The 18,382-nt window shown below is 39.4% G+C and overlaps 1 protein-coding gene across 9 annotated transcripts in view; it reads right to left on the bottom strand.

Annotated features, from left to right (window-relative positions):
• Window positions 1–18,382, bottom strand: part of ARL15 (ADP ribosylation factor like GTPase 15) — a 401,584-nt gene that overhangs the window by 15,734 nt on the left and 367,468 nt on the right. The window contains exon 5 of one of the 9 annotated variants that reach the window (XM_070246277.1): window positions 16,736–16,809. The exons of the other annotated variants lie outside the window; for them this stretch is intronic. Coding sequence (XP_070102378.1) covers window positions 16,783–16,809 — 27 coding nt within the window. The 3' untranslated portion in view covers window positions 16,736–16,782. Of the gene's footprint in view, window positions 1–16,735; window positions 16,810–18,382 lie in introns of those variants that run through there. 9 annotated transcript variants of the gene reach the window in all.

The following is an 18,382-nucleotide window of genomic DNA, read 5'->3' as shown; positions in this document are numbered from 1 at the left end:
GATTGGAAAGGCAGACAAGGAGCTCCGGCAGGGAGCAGCACAGGTGGACGATTTATACTCTCTGTCCTTCCTTCTTGTTCAAAGTGGAAATAAGCAGATTTTGGTGGGGAAGAGTCAGAACATTAAACTGGGCTGAAACAAGTGCTCCGAGAAAACAGCCCACTTTCACTCATTCTACACATTCACTGTTTCAGGCTCTGAGGAGACAAAAGTGAACATGACAAGCCCCAGGCCTCATGGAGCTTATAGTTGTGGAAGAGACTGACAGATATCAAGTAAGTAGGAACTAAGTAAGTAAAGTAAGGTAGAAATAAGTGCCATGAAGAAAAAGAAGGCACCACAGCAATAACATTTGCCCTATAACTCATCCAAAAGAGGGACTGAAGGTATGATGGGTTAAGTATCAAGCAGTCACAGATAAGGACAAATCTTTAAATGGTTTCAAAACAAAACTTCATATAGTTACAATAAAAGCTCTCTTGATTAACCTCCATTAGTTGCCTAGGACCAACAGACTCTTCATTCCCCTGGCCCAAGATGACAATTGATGCTGCCCATGCAGTCAGTGTCCACGCTTGGTGGGTACAGCATCCGAATGACACTGGCCACACGCTGATGCTCATGGCCGGTGAACTGCTCTCTGGCATGTCTGCTCCTTTCTGCTCCTGAGTTGTTTCACCATTAAGGCAATCATATTTGTTATTATCATTAAGAGGTTTAATTAAATGTGACGTCAATGAATGAAATATGAACTTGAAAAGAGAATCTCTATTTCTACGAACAATGAAATAGAATTTGTTCAAAGAACTCAATAAAGGTAAGTCACTGAAAACAAACTGCTGATGAATTAGATTTAGGTAAGACAACTACAAAGGACTGGGAGGAAAAGGTGCAGATCTCCTCTTGAAGATCTCTAACTTATGATTGTAATTTAAAGCAACAGGAGCTGAAAATCAAAGGCAATGGCTGTGTTTTACGCAAGAAATATACAACAGAATTCTGACTAGTGGCCACATACTCAGAGCAAAGGCCTTGGCCCAATGTCAAAAGATTAGTACCATTTGTATGTTTTAAGTTAAAAAATGTTATTCAGGGTGTAAATTTATTTTATTTTTTTAATGACAAGACACTTTAATCCTTGATTAAGTGTTCAACTACCAGTCCAGATCAGGCCAAATAATGGGCTTCTAGCTGTACATTTCAAATCACACTTTTTATTCTGTCTGAATCAAACTCCTTCTCTGAGGGGAAGTCATTAACACCCACTTCAGGCTGAAGTTTAGAGTTTTACATAAAATCATGTCCACTGTCAGAATCAACACTAGAGTCTATCGCCTCAAATCCGTTTGTGAAAGAAAGTAGAGTATAAATAAATAAAATTAAAACACTCAAATCCATACTCACACACACCCACACCCCTGCCATCTCCTGTGGAAATACTCACATCTGTGAAAGTATATTATGGTTACAACTGGATACCTCGTTACACACTACATTATTCTGAATGTATTTGTAAAATATTTTCTAAATAGAACTTAGTCCCATTTTCTAGATTCAGAAATGGAAACAGAATTATAAAGTATACCCAGCAGGAAGATCTCCCTGAACCTTTTCCTGGCCTATGCCCGGGATTACTGTCTCCCTCACTCACAGTCCTCCGGGGAGCAGGCAATCTTAGCGCTTTGCAGAATGGTCCTATTTTACCTTGAAATTATTATCTGTTTCTTTCCATGCTTATCATGTTATCTATCAGTAAGATGGCAATTGTATCACAGCATTTGAAAATAAAAATCATATCATACCAACGCCTGACAAATGATGGCTTGTGCTATCTATTTTTAACTAGAAGGTAAGTGCCAATAATGGAATAATATAAAATGATGCATGTAAATGGCATTTACCTCTGTGTGTCCAAAAATTTATTTGCAGTGAATGAATTACCTGATATCTTGTCTTCACTACATTTAACATAAGAGGATTTGGACTTCAGAGTCTTCGAAATAGGGTTTGTAAATTTTAGGTGCCTATTCATGACATCTAATCTTTCACCCAAAAAGAAGACGTGGCTCTAGAGAAATAAAGATACGGCAAGTAAATTCTTGCCTACTTGATTCCAGCTTCTCCTCCAGACATACAACACATGTAACTGGAGCACACGGTTTTCGTAAAATAGACGGTCAAGTTAAAATCTCTTGCAGCTGCTGAAATACTTAAATTCTGATTTCTACGATGTCACAGACACTAAGTATGTAGGTAACCTGGTGACAGGTTGAACTGCTTTTTGGTGCTGTTAGAAGGGGCAAGCTGGTTTGGTAAAGCTGTCTTGGTATGACGTAAGGGGTTGCAAGGCTTGGATCAGTAACTAAAAGCATTGTTTTGGAATGGGGTTTGCCCAGTTCTGACATGACCACTCACTTTGTAAACCACCAAGACACAGGATACTTCCTACACAACCTGAGGAAAGAGAAGGAAATGGAACAGATAAACAGATGTACAATATAATGGGTGAAAGTTCTTAACACGAGATGGAGATGGAAGTGAACTGAACTGGCTGTTTTCTCTCTCTCTCTTTTAAATTAGGTCATTAAGCCAAAGACTTATTTAAAGCACTGAAAGACAGAATTTATTAACTAGCACTCATGGAAGAATTGAAAAAAGAGTTCCCTAAATGAGCAAATGACTCTATCCTTACAGCTAGGCTTTGGAATGGCTTGTATAACTGTCTTAATGGTTTTATGAAATATTATAAATTAGACTCTCACAGTTCAGGTTTAAGAAATTCATTGGTGCTGCATCATAGATGTTTAAAAAAATTCCTATATCTGCACAAAGCAAACCACTCTCTGGAAAATCCTGAACCCCTTGCACACCCAATATTCCCCTCCCCAATTCTTCCCACCCCAAGAATCCTTCCCATCTGCCAGCTGGGTTTCATTTTAAGAATTTCACACTGAATATAAAGTGCTATTTTGACCATGTGGCTCCAGGAATGTGAATTTATAGTCTATTCAGATTGTACGCAAATGATTGACAGAGAGGGGATTAACCAACTGGATGCGATCAAGACGCTCCCTCTTCCTTCAGGTTACTTTAAGTTTCCAGGAAAGGATGGCCATCCTCACACTGCTTCACTGAGGGTAGGCCAGCAAGTACAGTCTCCTAGCAAGGCACTTTTCACTTAACTACTAAATGGCCACTACACCTTGGAACTCTTTTCCCTATGTTCCCATGCCTCCCACATTCCATCTATTTCCCCACATGTAAAATGGGAACACTGAAGTTTGCTTTATAGACATCTCTTGCAACAATGTTCAGTTACGAACACATAATCTAACACATAAATATAATACTGGTCTTCAGGTTCAAGAGTAAAATTTTTGGAAAGTATATGTGTCTATTTGGTTTTCTTGGGTAAGGACTAGCGATACCTAATGACTTAACCATGGGAAAGGCTCTGCACACAGTATTTCAGAGACTGTTTGAACATCTTGGGCGTCTAGAAATGTTTCAAACACCATTGCTATTTAAGCTTTCCCACATGAAGTAGTCCTGGTTTTTTCAAAAGGTACCATCTCGTTTCAGACTTATCATCCTCAAATATTATCACAGGCAGGAAAGGGATGCTATAACTATATATTCAGATTTTCTAAGACTTTCTTTTTTGCAACTTTAGGGTCACGCTGTTCCTAGGACTCTGTATACTCACTAAATGCATGGTAAGTAAAACTATAAAACAGATTACTTCCCTGTTTAATGAAAGCTCAATGAAAGGATTCTCAAGCACTGAATTTTGAGAAGGGTGTATAGAATGTATTTAGATCTGATACTGTGATACTGGAGCCAGTTTCAAAATTAATGAGCACATCTAAACTTGTATTATACACACATACACACACACACACATACACAAAAGTAGACACTGGAGGAAAGTTGACATCATCAGAAAAGTACATGCTTATCCCATCCTGTCAAGTTTGATTCTGTTAAAGATAGGAAAGGTTTTGTTTGAAGGTAGGGTCTTTAGCGTCTAAGTTATTCTGGAAGAGAGAACAATGCCTCCCCGCTCCCTTCCTTCAAGACAAACAAAGAAAGTACCTCTAGAAAATGAATTATAATTAGAGGGAAATTTCTCCTACTTGTCAGTATAATAAATATGGTTTAATTAAAAAATTAACAAAATTATATTAACTATATACATTATATGTTAACTTTTAGACACATTATATGAACAGTTAAGAAAGTTATTTGAGCATAGAGGAAGGTATGGAAGAAGCCACATCAAACTGATAATATTGGATGGTAACATTAGGGAATAGAGATTATTAACTTTTTCTTATACCTCTGAATTACTGGGCTTGAAACAATAAGCTCCTACAGTTTCTGTACTTTAAAAAACCAATACAGTAAAAACATACATATAAACAAATCAGAGTACAAAAAGAGCATTTAAAAAAAATTAAAATATGCCTGTATGCAGAGACACATACAGAAAGGTAATCTGGTTCATAGGAGAAGCTTAATAAACACTTGATGCATGAATGTGAAGAAAACAATAGCTGACAAAAATTCTCCTCATATGTTGGTATCTACTCATGTGACAAAAGAAATATAATTGCTTTTGAACCATAAGATATCAAGCATTTTGGGGATGTAAATTTTAAATCGATATTAATTTACATAAATGATAAGCGTGTGTCCCCTTCTGGAAGGTGGGTGATCTTCCAGGCAGGCAAGAACGCCACTCAGGACTCTTAACCTTTGTGACTGAAACATTTGACACCCTCTCACCAGGCTGCAAAGTTCCTATGTGGATTTTCCATAATCAGCTGTAGCAGTGCTTCAGGTCTTGGACAGGAAAGAAAACCTCCTACTCTCCACTCTTCATCAGACCCCCTTCAGAGAGAAAGAAAACTCAGAGAAGATCATTGAAAGGGCCAGGTCATTCATCTTCCTCTGCAGGATGTCTAATGCTATCCTTGAAGGAAGTTCAAGTAAAGCCTGCCGAAAGCTGTAAAATCACTTCACTCCCTGCGTTTTTATACCAGGGGCTTTATTTAATGTCACCACAAAAAATTCAGAACTACACTTACTGTAAAAATGTTGTCATGGATTACTCAATAAATCAGTCAGTGTCTCCTATAGAAAAAGTCTCTTAGAACTGTGCTACAGCAGCGTTTATCTTCCCTGTGGAAGACACATCCTCCCTCTTTTCCAATAACGAGAAATATGTCACAGATCATGAGTCCCCATCTTTTTATTTTTCAGAACCTCAGAGCACTGAGTGAAGCCCAACGGGAGCAGCCATTTGACCCATGGGGTTGGCATTATTACAGTTTCCTTTTCTTTGTCCTGATCCTCTATTTCAATTTTTTATTATTATTATTTTCATGTGGGTCAATTTAAGTTCTTTGTAGACAGAAGCAGTGGACCATATAGACATATAAAAATAAAGAAACATCTTCATCTGGAGTTGAATGACAAATCCAATCTCTTGGCTTGGTATTGGTACTGAAGGGAAGACAATAGCTTCATCGAAAGTCACCAGTCTTGAGTCATTCCTACTATTGTAGGAGCTTCCTAAAAGTGCTTGTCACCACTATGACCACGGAGTATGGACTCCAGTTTTATCAGAATTGTCTCAGTACAAGAAACTTCAATTGAAGTTAATTCATTTTAAGAATGGATTTTATGTACCACGGTAAGAAGAAATTCTTCAGTAGGTCAAATCCCTTACAGAAAAATCCAAGGGAATGTTCAATAGTTTTACTGAATAAAACAAATGATGCTTAAAACATCATTTTTCAGGGTTTTTTTTTTTCTTTTTTTAGATGGTGGTCGTGCTCATATAGAATTTTTTCCCCTGTGGTGCTTTGGGGTGATGGGATTTTAACTGTACTGTCCAATTTTTATTATCTTTTAGATCAGACATCAGATGTCATCTGGCATTTGTAACGCCACATGATCAAACCCAACGACACCGTCAAAAATAATCCTCCAATGGGGGAGGGCGAAAATCTAAAAACAGAAAAATTAAGTATCTTTAGCCATAGGACTTTGGCCAGGTTCTGTGAGATAAATAAAATCTGCCTTTACTCCTCATTTTTCACCTTCCTTCCCAATAATTCCTATCAGCAATCCCAGGACTTCCAAATCTCTCTATATGCCTACTATGTGTCACACATTCTTTTAAGATTTCAACAAAAAATACATTAACTCATTAACTCTCATGTCAACCACTGAGGGGCATACTATTACTATTCCTTTTTTCAAAGCCAAGACACTGAGGCTTGCAGAGGTTAAGTGGTGTGTCCGGGCTCTGGGAGCAGGACACGAAGGTGGTGGTCTGGCCCCAGAGCCTGTGTATAGCAGAACTATGCTGACTATCAGCATGGTGCACACTGAGAGCACCAGCCACAAAGAAGTGGGTTTCTGTGGAAAGACTAATGATTAATAAAAGGAAATGAAATCCAACAGTATGTAACTTCAGGCACCTATAATAAGGCTGGAATAAGACCTGGGTGCAATGCCTCCTGAAGTCCCTTAAAAATCAGTCCACAGAGACAGCCACTCCTTGAAAGTATTCTAAGCAGGACAAAGCATTTCTGACCATAGAATCATTTTGACTATTTCTTCACTATCATCTTTACAGTACCCACTCCCCCAAGGGCAGCATTGAATGCATCGGCAGACAAACACTTTGAAACTGTAAAGGTTTATTGACAGCCTCCTATGTAACATGGAGTCTCCAAGAGGCCAAAGATTGGTAGAATATTGCAGACTTTCTACGATCTGGATTCAACCTATCCATTCATCGATTCAATAGATATTCATGAGAAACCTACTATGTGCCAGATAACTGTTCTAGAAACTAAAGATACAGTAGTGAACGAAACAGAGTAATTCCAAATTTCTGGCTGCTTACATTCTAGTAGAGAGAGACTGACAGTGAGAGTGATAAATCAGTCAAATACTAAACAGTATGTTAGACTATGGTATGAAGTACTAGGAAGATGAAGCAGGAAAGGTGCTTGGGAGGTCTGCAAGCCAAAATAGGATGGTCATCTCTCAACACTCACAGATTCCCATGTCCCTAACTTTCTAGTCCAGCTGGGTTTAGTCACTCCCTAGACCCATCTTGCCCTTCCCATAGATGAGCTCTTTGGTCAAGGTATTTCTTTCTCCTAGAAGGCCTGCTGCCCTGTCTCTGTGTGGGTGGCAGTTTAGTATAATGATAGTTAACTGGACTGGAGCCACAACTACCAATGTTTAAATCTCTGCTTTACCATTCACTAGCTGTTTGACTTGAGGTAAATTTCTTAACTGTTCTAGGCCTTAGCTTCCCCACTGGGAAAATGAGTGTAATAATAACTACAATTAGAATAATGCCTACCTCACAGGGTTCATTGTGAGGCTCAAATGAATTAGGATATATAAAGCATTTGGAAAAGTGCCCGGCATTATCCCATAACCACTACCACCACTACCAAAAATCTGCTTTTAGTTGTGCTTAAGACCCAACTCAAATGCCACTTGCTCAATCCTTAATCATAACAGCTGAAGGAGAGATGTTCCTTCTCTAAGATCTGTAGTCCCTTGGTTTTATCATTCCAGTGGGATTTGCCCTTTATCACTGCAAGTATTCACACTATCTTGAAGTGCGGATTATTTATATGTATATTTATAAACAACCCCTCCTCCCATGAAGTCACAACCCCTGAGGGTTTAGACTAAACAAACTTTTCTTCTTTCTCCTTATCTCCTTCTCTTCCCTCCTGTTGAGTGCTTTAATCAGTTCATTATTCATATACACCAGAGAGTGGTAGGACAAGAAAATGGGAGAGAAACTAGAGCACATACATACACATTACTTATAGTTCTACATTATTCGTTCATTAAATTTAAGTCTACCAACATTCTTGATCTGATCTCCTTCCTGGAGAAAAGCCTGTATGGGACACAGAGAAGGGAGAACACAGTTCCTGTCCTCCCAGGATCCACAATCTAAATCGGGTAGAAAAACACCTCTAACTAAACAACTTTGAGTCCCAACACTACTTGAATCTATGCCTCAAAGTGGCTCCTGTCTCTCCACATAGACCATGTATTTTTACACCTTGGGGTTGCTACTTTTCCAACTCATCCATTCTGGAACTTCCCTCCTGCTCTGTCATCTTTCTTCTTTGTTTTTGATATCCCTACCCCCAAGAATTCATTGGTCTCTCAGCCCAAGTTTTGCACATACACATTGTATATACATTTACTCATTCATTCATTATTTGTTAAGGTCTTCATTTCTCCTAAAGTGCAAATTCTCCAGGAAGAGGACATGGCTGAGAGCCCTTTGCCCTATCACTCATCTTGGCAAATCCTGCATCTGGAGCAGAGCCTGATGTGGGGCAGATGCTCAGGGGGTGTTCTCTGAAGGGAAGTGAATGAGCTGCCAACAAGAAAAATCAAAGGGATTTCGGTCCCTTCTCTCCTCCCTGCCATTGCCTTCTGTGCAGAGATGCTGGAGCAGGGAGCTGACCAAAGCAAACTACTAGAGAGAGGAGAAGAGCCACAAATGATTCTTAAAACAGGCCGGCTAGGATTATCTGTAGTTTTTACTGATTCATTTGGTAGGCGGCTTTATTATAGTGCCAGGCACTACACTGTAAGGCAGAAAGACAAACAAGGTAGGCTACTGGGTAAGAAAGATAATTATAATGAAGAACGCTGCATGTGGGAAGTATGTGTGCACGTGCGCGCACATTAGGAGGGTGTGAGGTTTACTTGTCGTGACAGTAGCTAACCTGTTCAAGAGTTCATTCTAAGTTATGAGAAAATAATATAAAAGGCCTTTAAAACTATAGTCTTCATGTCTAGCACTAAACAGTCTAAACAATGTCTACATTATTTTATTTTGTGGAGGATACGCTGTCTCTGACAGCGCCTACTTTTATGACCCAATCAATTAGAGATTCCTATTCCAGCTGCCACCCTATTCATTTATTTTAGTTGTAAAAATGGAAAAAGTGAAAGGAAGAAATTTTAAATCTGTATCCTTGTCACATTCACTCCTTTTCTTTAGAATGATGTTGATCCAAGAAAAACAGTTTGAACCAGGGCATCGTATATTTTGAATTTCACTACATTGAGTAGCAAAGATAAACTATTTTATTCTCAAGTTGGCTTTTGACTTGCCAGGTGACTTTATGTGGTTCATTTATTGCTTCCTAATTTAGCTTCTCCTATTCCACAGGAGAAATCTAAAACTTACTCATACAACACTCAGAACAGATTTAATTAAGAGAATACCTTAAATTCAACTGGGCTGTATGCAGGTGAAGAGTCAAAATGCAATACAGAAAGAAAAATAGAAAAGTAGGTTCCAGAACACAAAGTATTACATTTTTGGAAAGTTTTTACTATGACAGAAGTGGGTGAAACATCTTTTAAGGCATTTGTACTAAGCTTGCCTAGCAAATACACAGCTAACCTAGAACACTCTGAAAGAAAAATAAAGTTACTTGGAATCTCCTTTGAAACCAGAAAAAGGCTAGTTGATTGGTAAAGACCCAACATATTTCCCCTAAAGGCTGTTAACATCACAAGGAGACACAAGGCATTACAGTGGGCAAATTAAGTCCTGACAGGTCATTTAGGGAACTCACACATCCCAACATCTGACAGTCTTCCCATTTCATTTTGCTCTGCACATCAAAGAGATGGTTTACCTCTAACCGAAATCTCTGATATTCAGTAATCGCCTATTCATACTTATATGAAGGACACCACTACAAAAGAAACCCACAAAGCTTCAGTTGGCTCTGGATTCAATATCCCAGGGGAAGACAACAGTTTTTGTTTTCTTTTCTTTCTGGGGAACAAAAGCATCAGATAGGAAAATCTGTCCCTTTGGAAAAGGACCAGCCATTTGTTCTCTAGGAGGCCCTGAAAATAAGCAGATAAGGGAAAGTGGATATCTGGACTTGCCTGAGAAAAGCCTTTTAGGTCCAATTGTAGCAACTTATTTGAGAGCTGCAACTCATTAAGGGTGTCTCTGATATCACTGCAGATATGAAGATTAGTGGAACATACCAATAGATTGAATCATCAAACAATTCTCTTAGGAATTTGAACATAGGCGATTTGATGGAGAGTTACTCCAAAGACTCAAGCCTGTATGGGATCCTGGTAGAGATAAGATACAGACACCTTTTAGACAAGGGCTTCATTCTTCAGAAATGGAAGCTCAAATTAAGAACTTTCCATCAACATTATCATCAGTGTTTATTAGGAGTCCACAGACATACTCTGCAGGCACTAACCAAACACACAAAATCTCACATCTCTGCCTTCATGGAACGTACAAAGGGAGGAGGCAACCCCACCCCCAACTCTCATTCCAGAGGCTACTCACCAGGGAACAGATCTTTTAAAAAATGTTACCAGTTTGTATCCTTAAATCTTTATTGATCCAGAAAACAGTGCTCGTCAAGTTTCTGGCTTGAGAAGAGCAGCTACAATGAGCCTTTTCGGATCCTCAAGAGAAGCTGTTGGATATCCTTTTTGCCTCGCCCTCAGATGCACTGAACATTGCTCTAGTCTGTCATTTATCAAACTCCTTCACCAGAGGAGTGAGGGGGCCCTTTTGCTTCTTATTTTATGAGTCTGCCAGGAGTGAAATTGGCAATCAAAACTGAAGCTAAATTCCTCAAAACGCTTTTGGTAAATAGACATAAGACAGCATTGTGCTTACCCATATTGCGTATTCTGAGCTATCAATCTTAAACTGAAACTCGAAAGAGGCTCTGAATTTCCCATTCTTAGAAATCGCATGGCATATGCAATAAGAACATATGGCCTTGAGATAGCTGAGGCTTCAATTTGTACCACAGCCAAGAAAACTAGACACCCAAGTGTATAACTACTAATGAATTAAGGAATAATGCAGAGAATTTGCCGAGAGAAGGAAAATACAGACCTAGCGAGGAAAAAGCAGACATTTTAAAGGTATCTGGCAATTGGGTAACATCAAAAATATTTACGTAAATGCGACAATGAGAGTGATTAGATTTGGGGGGCGCGGGGATGAGAGTCTTCTCAAACTCAGCAGATTTTCAACAATTATCAAAGATGATAGTACGGCTTTTAAAATTGCAAACAGGGGATTGCATACTAATAAATATGAAGCTCTTAAAATCTGGTTCTAAAGTAACAGCCAGCAACACAGGTCCTTGACAAACATTTAGCAAATGAAATCAAAGAGTCTAAGTGTCTGAAAGAATGTTAAATATGCCAAGCAGATAAGATTTGGAAATATAATTTTCATTTGAAGAACTGACTGGAACGTATACATTCAAGGGTGAGAGATAGAACTCGGTGAGGTTGAGAGTAAAAAAACTGTATCCCTTTTGAAGGCCCATTAAACTTTAGAAGTATCAGCACAAATCCATAACCCAACTGCACAGTTAAATGAATACAAATAGATATACAATTAACTCTATCACTTCTGGATTTCTACGGGGCTTTTATTTCCTCCCATTTGGGAAGGAAAACCTCAGTGGTTTATCTTGAAAGCACCAGGTGTGGGTGAACACTCACTGGACAACCATACAGGGCATAATACACACCTCAAAACACCTTCCTATCAAGACTTTTGTTATAGATCACCGCCAATCTCTGTGAGAACAGGGACCATATTGTAAAGATCAGCAGTCACGCAGTTTTTTTTAACAAGTTCAAGTTCTAAATTGTAATTCCAATAGGTGAGTGCCCAAGGTGTTAGACAATATACTGAGTAGTAGGGCAGCAGAGCCCTCCCAGGCACATACCTTCGATTTGGAAGAAATTAGGGATGCCATTGAAATGAATGTGGAACGGTGTGCAGGACCTTTGAGTATTCACAGTAGAATTGACAAATGAAGACTAGCCGCCCCTTGTAAAAGTTAACTACAGTCCTGTCAAGGGGCTCACTCTGCAGTGAGTGTGACCAGCATGAAGGTATTTACCTTTCTCAGAATGAAGAAAAGGAAAAAGATAACCCAGCGCTTGTACAAGCAATAATATAAAAGGGAAGAGAGAAGTGGTTGAGGGAAGCAAGAGATGATGAGAAAGCTTTGAGCAGCACACCTGTGTGTGCACTTTATGAAAGAGCTAAGATTTCCAGATCACAGATCCGTGGCAGCTGCATGTTTCTATGGAAAGGGAGGGGAGCGCAGGAGCAAAGGGGGCTGATGTTTATTGAGCACCTTCTCCATGTCAGGCTCCAGAACACCCCACGATGGAGTCACTCCACCTGTTGCTTATACCAATGGGTGAACCTGGTGTTGGAGTTACTGCCTTTGTTCCTCATATCCGTGCTCTGCTTTGTGAACCAGAAAGATCACTGTCCTGCCATTTTCTAACCATGTCATCTTGAACAAGTCATTTCATGTCTTTCGATTTTAGTTTCCTATTTTTTAAATAGAGAAATAACACACCTGTCCTTGAAGGGTTTTGGTACAGACAGAATACAAATATAGGCAAGGTCCTTAGCACAGTGACTGTCAAAAGTAGGTGCTCAAAACTGGATACTTTTATGAACAAAATTGATAGCTACTTTCTAGAAAGCTGGAATTTGAAACTAGGTTTTCTAACTCTAAAGATTGTGTTTTTTTCCACTTAGGGGTTTCCCAACTTGATTTTTTTTAAAACAGAAGAATTTTTTTTTTTAAATAAAATCTCATGCCAAAGCCCCAAACTGTTTTTCCTTTCCTGTAAGTATCTTCATAAATTTTTTTTGGCTCTTTTGCCAAAAACAGCCCAACTTGACAAACTTTTTCCCCCCATATATTTAAGGCTGGAGTGTCATTGCGGCTATAATGAAAGGCTCCCACATCATGTTTTTTGTTCTTGGCTTTAACTTAGTGTGCATCTCTGCTTGGTTGGCTTTCATAATTTACGTTCTTGTCATTTCGAGTAAGAATGGCTCTCCAACACAAGGTGAGTGTTTCTATGGGTTTCTGCTAATTTGCATAGTGTCTAAGCAACTGGAAAATGGTGAGCATCACTGTGGTTGCTACCTGGATGCTCCTGGAATTAGAAAAAAACCCAGACTATTTCCTATGTGCCAGGTACTGTGGTAAGTGCCTCAGATAACTGTGGCAGCAACTGCTAGTACACACCAACATCTGTGCCCTCATCTCCTTCCAGGGTAAAAGGCTAGACTACACTCCAGAGCTTCCACCATGGTTGGGTGTGGCCAGGGGACTGGGTCCTGGGAATGGGAGCACAAATGATACGCATCCCTTCTACTCCTGGAACAAACAAAACCTTTGGGATGCTCCCTTTTGCTGTGCACAATCCTTGATCTCCTTCCATGAGAGGTTGAATAGAGTGGGCCCCAAGGAGAGCAGCACAGGATACAAGGTGTCAGGATCCTTGAATAATTACAAGGAGCCGAATGCTCCCACTGATCCATACTGGACTGTGAGGTGACCAAGAAATAAACTTATAGCCACAAGCCACTGAGGTTGTAGGCTTTATAGCAACTCGTGTCACTTACCCCAACCAATAAAGAAACACTACCTCATTTATTCTCATTATAGTATTATCACCTACAATTTAACTCATATGGAAACTGAGGCTCAGATAGGTCAGTAACTTGTCCAAGGGAAAAAAGCTAACAGGTGATGAAACTGATGTTCAGCCCAAGGTCAGTCTAACTTCAGAACCCATGCTCTTACCCACAGCAGTCTACTGCCTCCTTAATAGTCATTATAATTATGTAAGTACAAACTCACATTATGGACATTTCCAGTTTTAACACTGAACTTACGTTCTAGTAATAGAAGCATTTTATTTTCCCACTAATTATAGTGAAGATTAGTAAAAATTAACGTGGACTAACTTTTGTAGATGATTTTACTCAGGGAGTGACAGATTAACATATATAAAACATTAAAAGCAGGACTGCTTTGATGAAGCAAGGCTGGGGTTCCCAGGAACAAGCAGTTTGAAAACCACTGTGTCACATCATATTCCTCAGTACTGTGCTACTCAGGTTTATTCTTATTTTTTAATGTCTTGCTAAGTTCTTGATTCGGTTTTATAGACATATGAGTGCTATGGGTTGAAAGTTAGTGTACCTTTAAAGCAAGGAAGACCTGAGTGACAAGATGGAGCCATGAATGCCTGCTCAGTAAACCACTTCTTGTTTTACTTAACTTGTAGAGTAGCACCATTTGTTTTGTTGTCTAATTACTGATCCTCACCAGCCAGCCACTTTGTAATGAAGAAGACTAATTCTTCTGATGTGTCATCAGTTTGAGTTTCTGGCGTGGCCTTCTCAAATTTCAATTCTTTCCTTCTTTAGGTCTGCAGTCTATATTCAGCTCTGTTTAGCTCAGTTAACATTTCCTGTCCCCTTGCCTGTATTTAGTAATGAGGATGCTTCATGGTTCAGACCTGGTCCCTGTCTGGGACCAGGAGAAGAATCTAATATTTCACCATAAAAGGATCACTGTTCTGTACTAGTTCAGTTAGTCCCTGAATCTGTTTTTTTTTTAAAATGTCAATGACTACAGTAACTTTGAGCAATCATTCATGAAGGCTCCTTAACTTTCCGTGTAGATAATGTCTAGTGCAAGGGGAATATTTAAAATACTCAAGAAGGGGTATGGCATGGATACTAACCAATCAGAATGGATGCTGGTGGTGCTGGAGCACGGTTCTGGAGGCTCCCTGCTAAGTCAGGAATTATCCCTTTGGTTGTAGGATTGTGGTGCAGCCCAGGAGGTTGTGAGGGAAGGACCAATGCAGTTAGATAAACAGGGGGGCACTTACAGGGATAGGTCAGTATTTTAACAACTGGTCCATACGTGGTGATGCAAACTGACAGACTACTGCCTTGCCCTAGAGTATGTGATGGAAACTCAGACCTGTAAGCACCACCTCCACAGGAAAAGAAGAGCCACCTTTCCACCTCTGCTGACAAGTGAGTCATATAGCTCTGGAACCAGAAATGCAAGAGAAAGACACCCTGAAAACTGTCTATTCTCTTGAGAACATTCGCTTTCCTTTATAAGCATTTCAAGTGGAGCAGTACTCAATAAACGTTGGTGATTGACTGACATTTATTGAATGCCCAGTGTATAAAGAGCATGTTCTGGGAAATTTATAATAAGAAAATACAAATGACCCAAATTAAACTTGCTGTTATTTTGATGTTTGATTAAAAAGGCAGCCTTTTGGAGATGAGTATGAATCTTAACTATAACCCAATGAAGTCTTGTGAAGAGATAGGTAACTTCAAACTTAGGATCAAACACGCTTTGCAGAGTGCCTTCCCCCTTCGTCAGTCAAGTTCTGGTCTTCATCAGTTGCCACTGGCAAGGGTCAGACAGAATGAAAACGCATATAACTTAAAACAAACAAATAACCACCCCCACCTCTGAAAAAAACATCCTTACATCTCCCCAACTTGAAACACAAGTTTGTGTTTGTGATCTGATTTTGAAGGCCATAAAACTTTACATCTGCATAAAATATGATGCAGCTGCTTCCGATGGGCAGGCCGTTCCACCCTCCCGCCCCCATCCCTTGGAAAGGCTACTTGGTCAAATGATCTTTGAGTGCTAGAGATGAATTATACATCCTGAAAGTTGTCAAATGCACAAAGCATTTTCAAGTAAGGATGATTTACTTAAAAGCAACTCATTTACCAGTAACCTAGACTGTGACATTCTTTCATTGCTGGTATATTCTTCGGTAAGTCAAAATAAAAATCTTGTAATATCCAAAACACTTATCAAGTTTTATTGTTTAAACAATATTAAAAAAAAAAACCCACCTGATTATTTTTCCAGACCAGGTAAACATAAAATTAAAAGACATATAAACATTTCCAACTAAAGCTTAAGATCTTATTTGAAAAAATATGTGAATGAAAATTTTCAATTAGAAAGCAGGGCATTGGAGATAAATGAGAAACAACTATGAGTTCTCTTCCTGGTGTTAGATTATGACTTTCAGGAAAAGGAGGTAATAAAAGCGTCGGGAGAAAGGTATTTGTCTGACATTGTGTCAGATTTCCTAAGGCCCATGAGCACCTTGAGAAGTAACAGCTGGGAGGAGCAGACTGAGCGCTTTAGCAGCATTTGGCAAGTTGCCATTACGTCTCCTTAGCTTTCTTAAAAAGCATTCATTTGGTATTTGTCTTTTACTTTTATTAGCTTAAAAATTTTTAGCAGATTGTCACACAAACGACATTATGGGAGATACTCACAATTTTGTTGATTGCTTTTCAAGCCTTTCTTAGTGTTACTTTAATTATTTTAAACAGCATTTTAGAACTGTTTAGATCAATTGAAAATAAGACTCATTCCAAAGAACTGATATGGAAAAGATATTCTTAGAGTCAGAATTTGAGAGCCAGAAGGGAACTTACAAATCATTGATTTCAACTCTCATTTTACAGATAAGGAGACCCAGGTGGGTGAAACAATGAAACCCAAGGCCAGCTAAGAAGGTTCTAGGCATGAACAGAGACTCCTAACACGTTGTCTAATTTTCTTCCTACTAATGGCCAAATCCGCACTGCTGGTCCTTTTCTCATTCCCACTCAGAGGTTGCCCACTCTAACTACCCTGCCCCTCCTCTCCAACACGGCACAGCAACCAAGCTGTCTTTGGCTAATGGCAACACCTGGTGGGTGGCCCAGGGAGTTGCAGCTCTTTTCCACCAAGAATGCACACGCATTTACTTGCCTTCCTTTCTCCTTTGTATGCTGCTGCTTCTTCCTTCCAATTCTTATCAAATTCAATGCAATTTGTGAGTCCCAAATACCTAAAGCAGTGTTTGTGAATTTAAGGAGAAGGTAAGCAATACAGTCAAATCAGGAAACTGTTAAGTTAGATATATTAGACATAATAAAGAATTCAATCCGTCAAAAAGTGCTTATAAAAGTGCTTGTGGTGTCTTTTAGCATTTTCACGGAAGTCTCCTTCAACTGCCTTTAATAAAAGCTATTTCCTCTCAAGTATCAGTTTTCAAGATTTTTTAATTCTTAATCTTTAACTTACTTATTTGCCTTAAATTACAGATACTTCAACTTTTTTCTTGAACCTCTTTTCGTTTTTTTCCTGTGGTGCTTACTAACTTTGGGACATTACGCAAGTCACTTAACCAGTTCCTTTGGTGGAAAAGTAATGGTATTGGACCACGTCCTGCTCCTGAAAAATGAGCATGGGCCGGGAGCTTAGGGTCTTGGTAGTTGTGTTCAGGAGCTCAAAATTAAAAGCATGTAACAGAGAGGATGCAGGACCAACTATAAAGAGGTGAAAACTGATCATCATTAAGAACCTAAAATCTGTGATTTGAATGAGGCTGTGGCTACTCATGGTGGTCTACAGAGTGGTAGTCTCCGGACCCTGACAGCCTGGGTTCAAATTCTGGCTTTGTCCTTTACTACCGCCTGACCTTGGGTGCGTCTCTTAACCTCCCTGAGCTTTGGTTTCCTCATTTGTAAGATGGTGATAACAAGAGCACGTAGCCTTTTAGACCATCCTGTGGACGAGGTGAAAGCATTTAGCTCAGTGCCTGGCACGTAGGAGGCATTGCACAAATGTCAGCTAATACCAGTGAGCTCCACTCTCACCATTGGCACAGAGACAGGCTGATGGTAGCTCAAGTTCCTGGAGTCTTCATAGAGGAGGCTGGATTTGAGCTGGACCTTTGAGTATAGTTCGGATTTGAATAGAGGAATATGAATGCCAGAAAAGGTTCTAGGAGATGGGGAGTGATGGACAGTTTCTTGTGTGGTTTAGATATTAAATGAAGGCAGTATTTTAGAAGCAGTGCTTGGACTAAAATTTTTTTTTAATTAGAAAGTAAATGCAAGCATTTGGTGAAAATCACTGTCACTGTTCTGGCCATGATCTTTCTATAAGGGATCCCTCGGGTCCTCAGATCTTTTTCCTCACTTCTAATTCTCTAAGCTCACTATGAAGTGTGGATAAGTAAAGGTTTAATTAAAATCCAGCAAATCATTCAGGTTAAGGAGAGGAAGAGGCTTTGCTAAATCCCCTTTGTAAGTGTCAGGCATGAATTGAGACTCAACTTGGAGAACTTCATAAACAAATACAGCCAGCTACCCCAATTCTACAAATTGTCACTGATATTCATTCACACATTTTCTCTCTCTCTCTCTCTGTAAGTGTATGGACTAAACTGGAGAAAAAATATTCCAGAGACCTTGTTATTCAAGGAAATGGCTGCTGGGATGACTAGTGCCAGAAGAACATCATTAATGCTCAAGAGAGTTCACACAAAGCTTCTGCACTGTTTCTTCTCTCACCTCCAGGTGTCTACACCATATAAAACTCACTGCTCTAACCAATGCCCATGGCACATTCAGAAT

Source organism: Equus caballus, chromosome 21 (genome assembly GCF_041296265.1).
Source record: "Equus caballus isolate H_3958 breed thoroughbred chromosome 21, TB-T2T, whole genome shotgun sequence".
NCBI lineage: Eukaryota > Metazoa > Chordata > Mammalia > Perissodactyla > Equidae > Equus > Equus caballus.
Note: the sequence above shows the minus strand (reverse complement) of the source record. Positions and strands in the feature narration are given on the sequence as shown.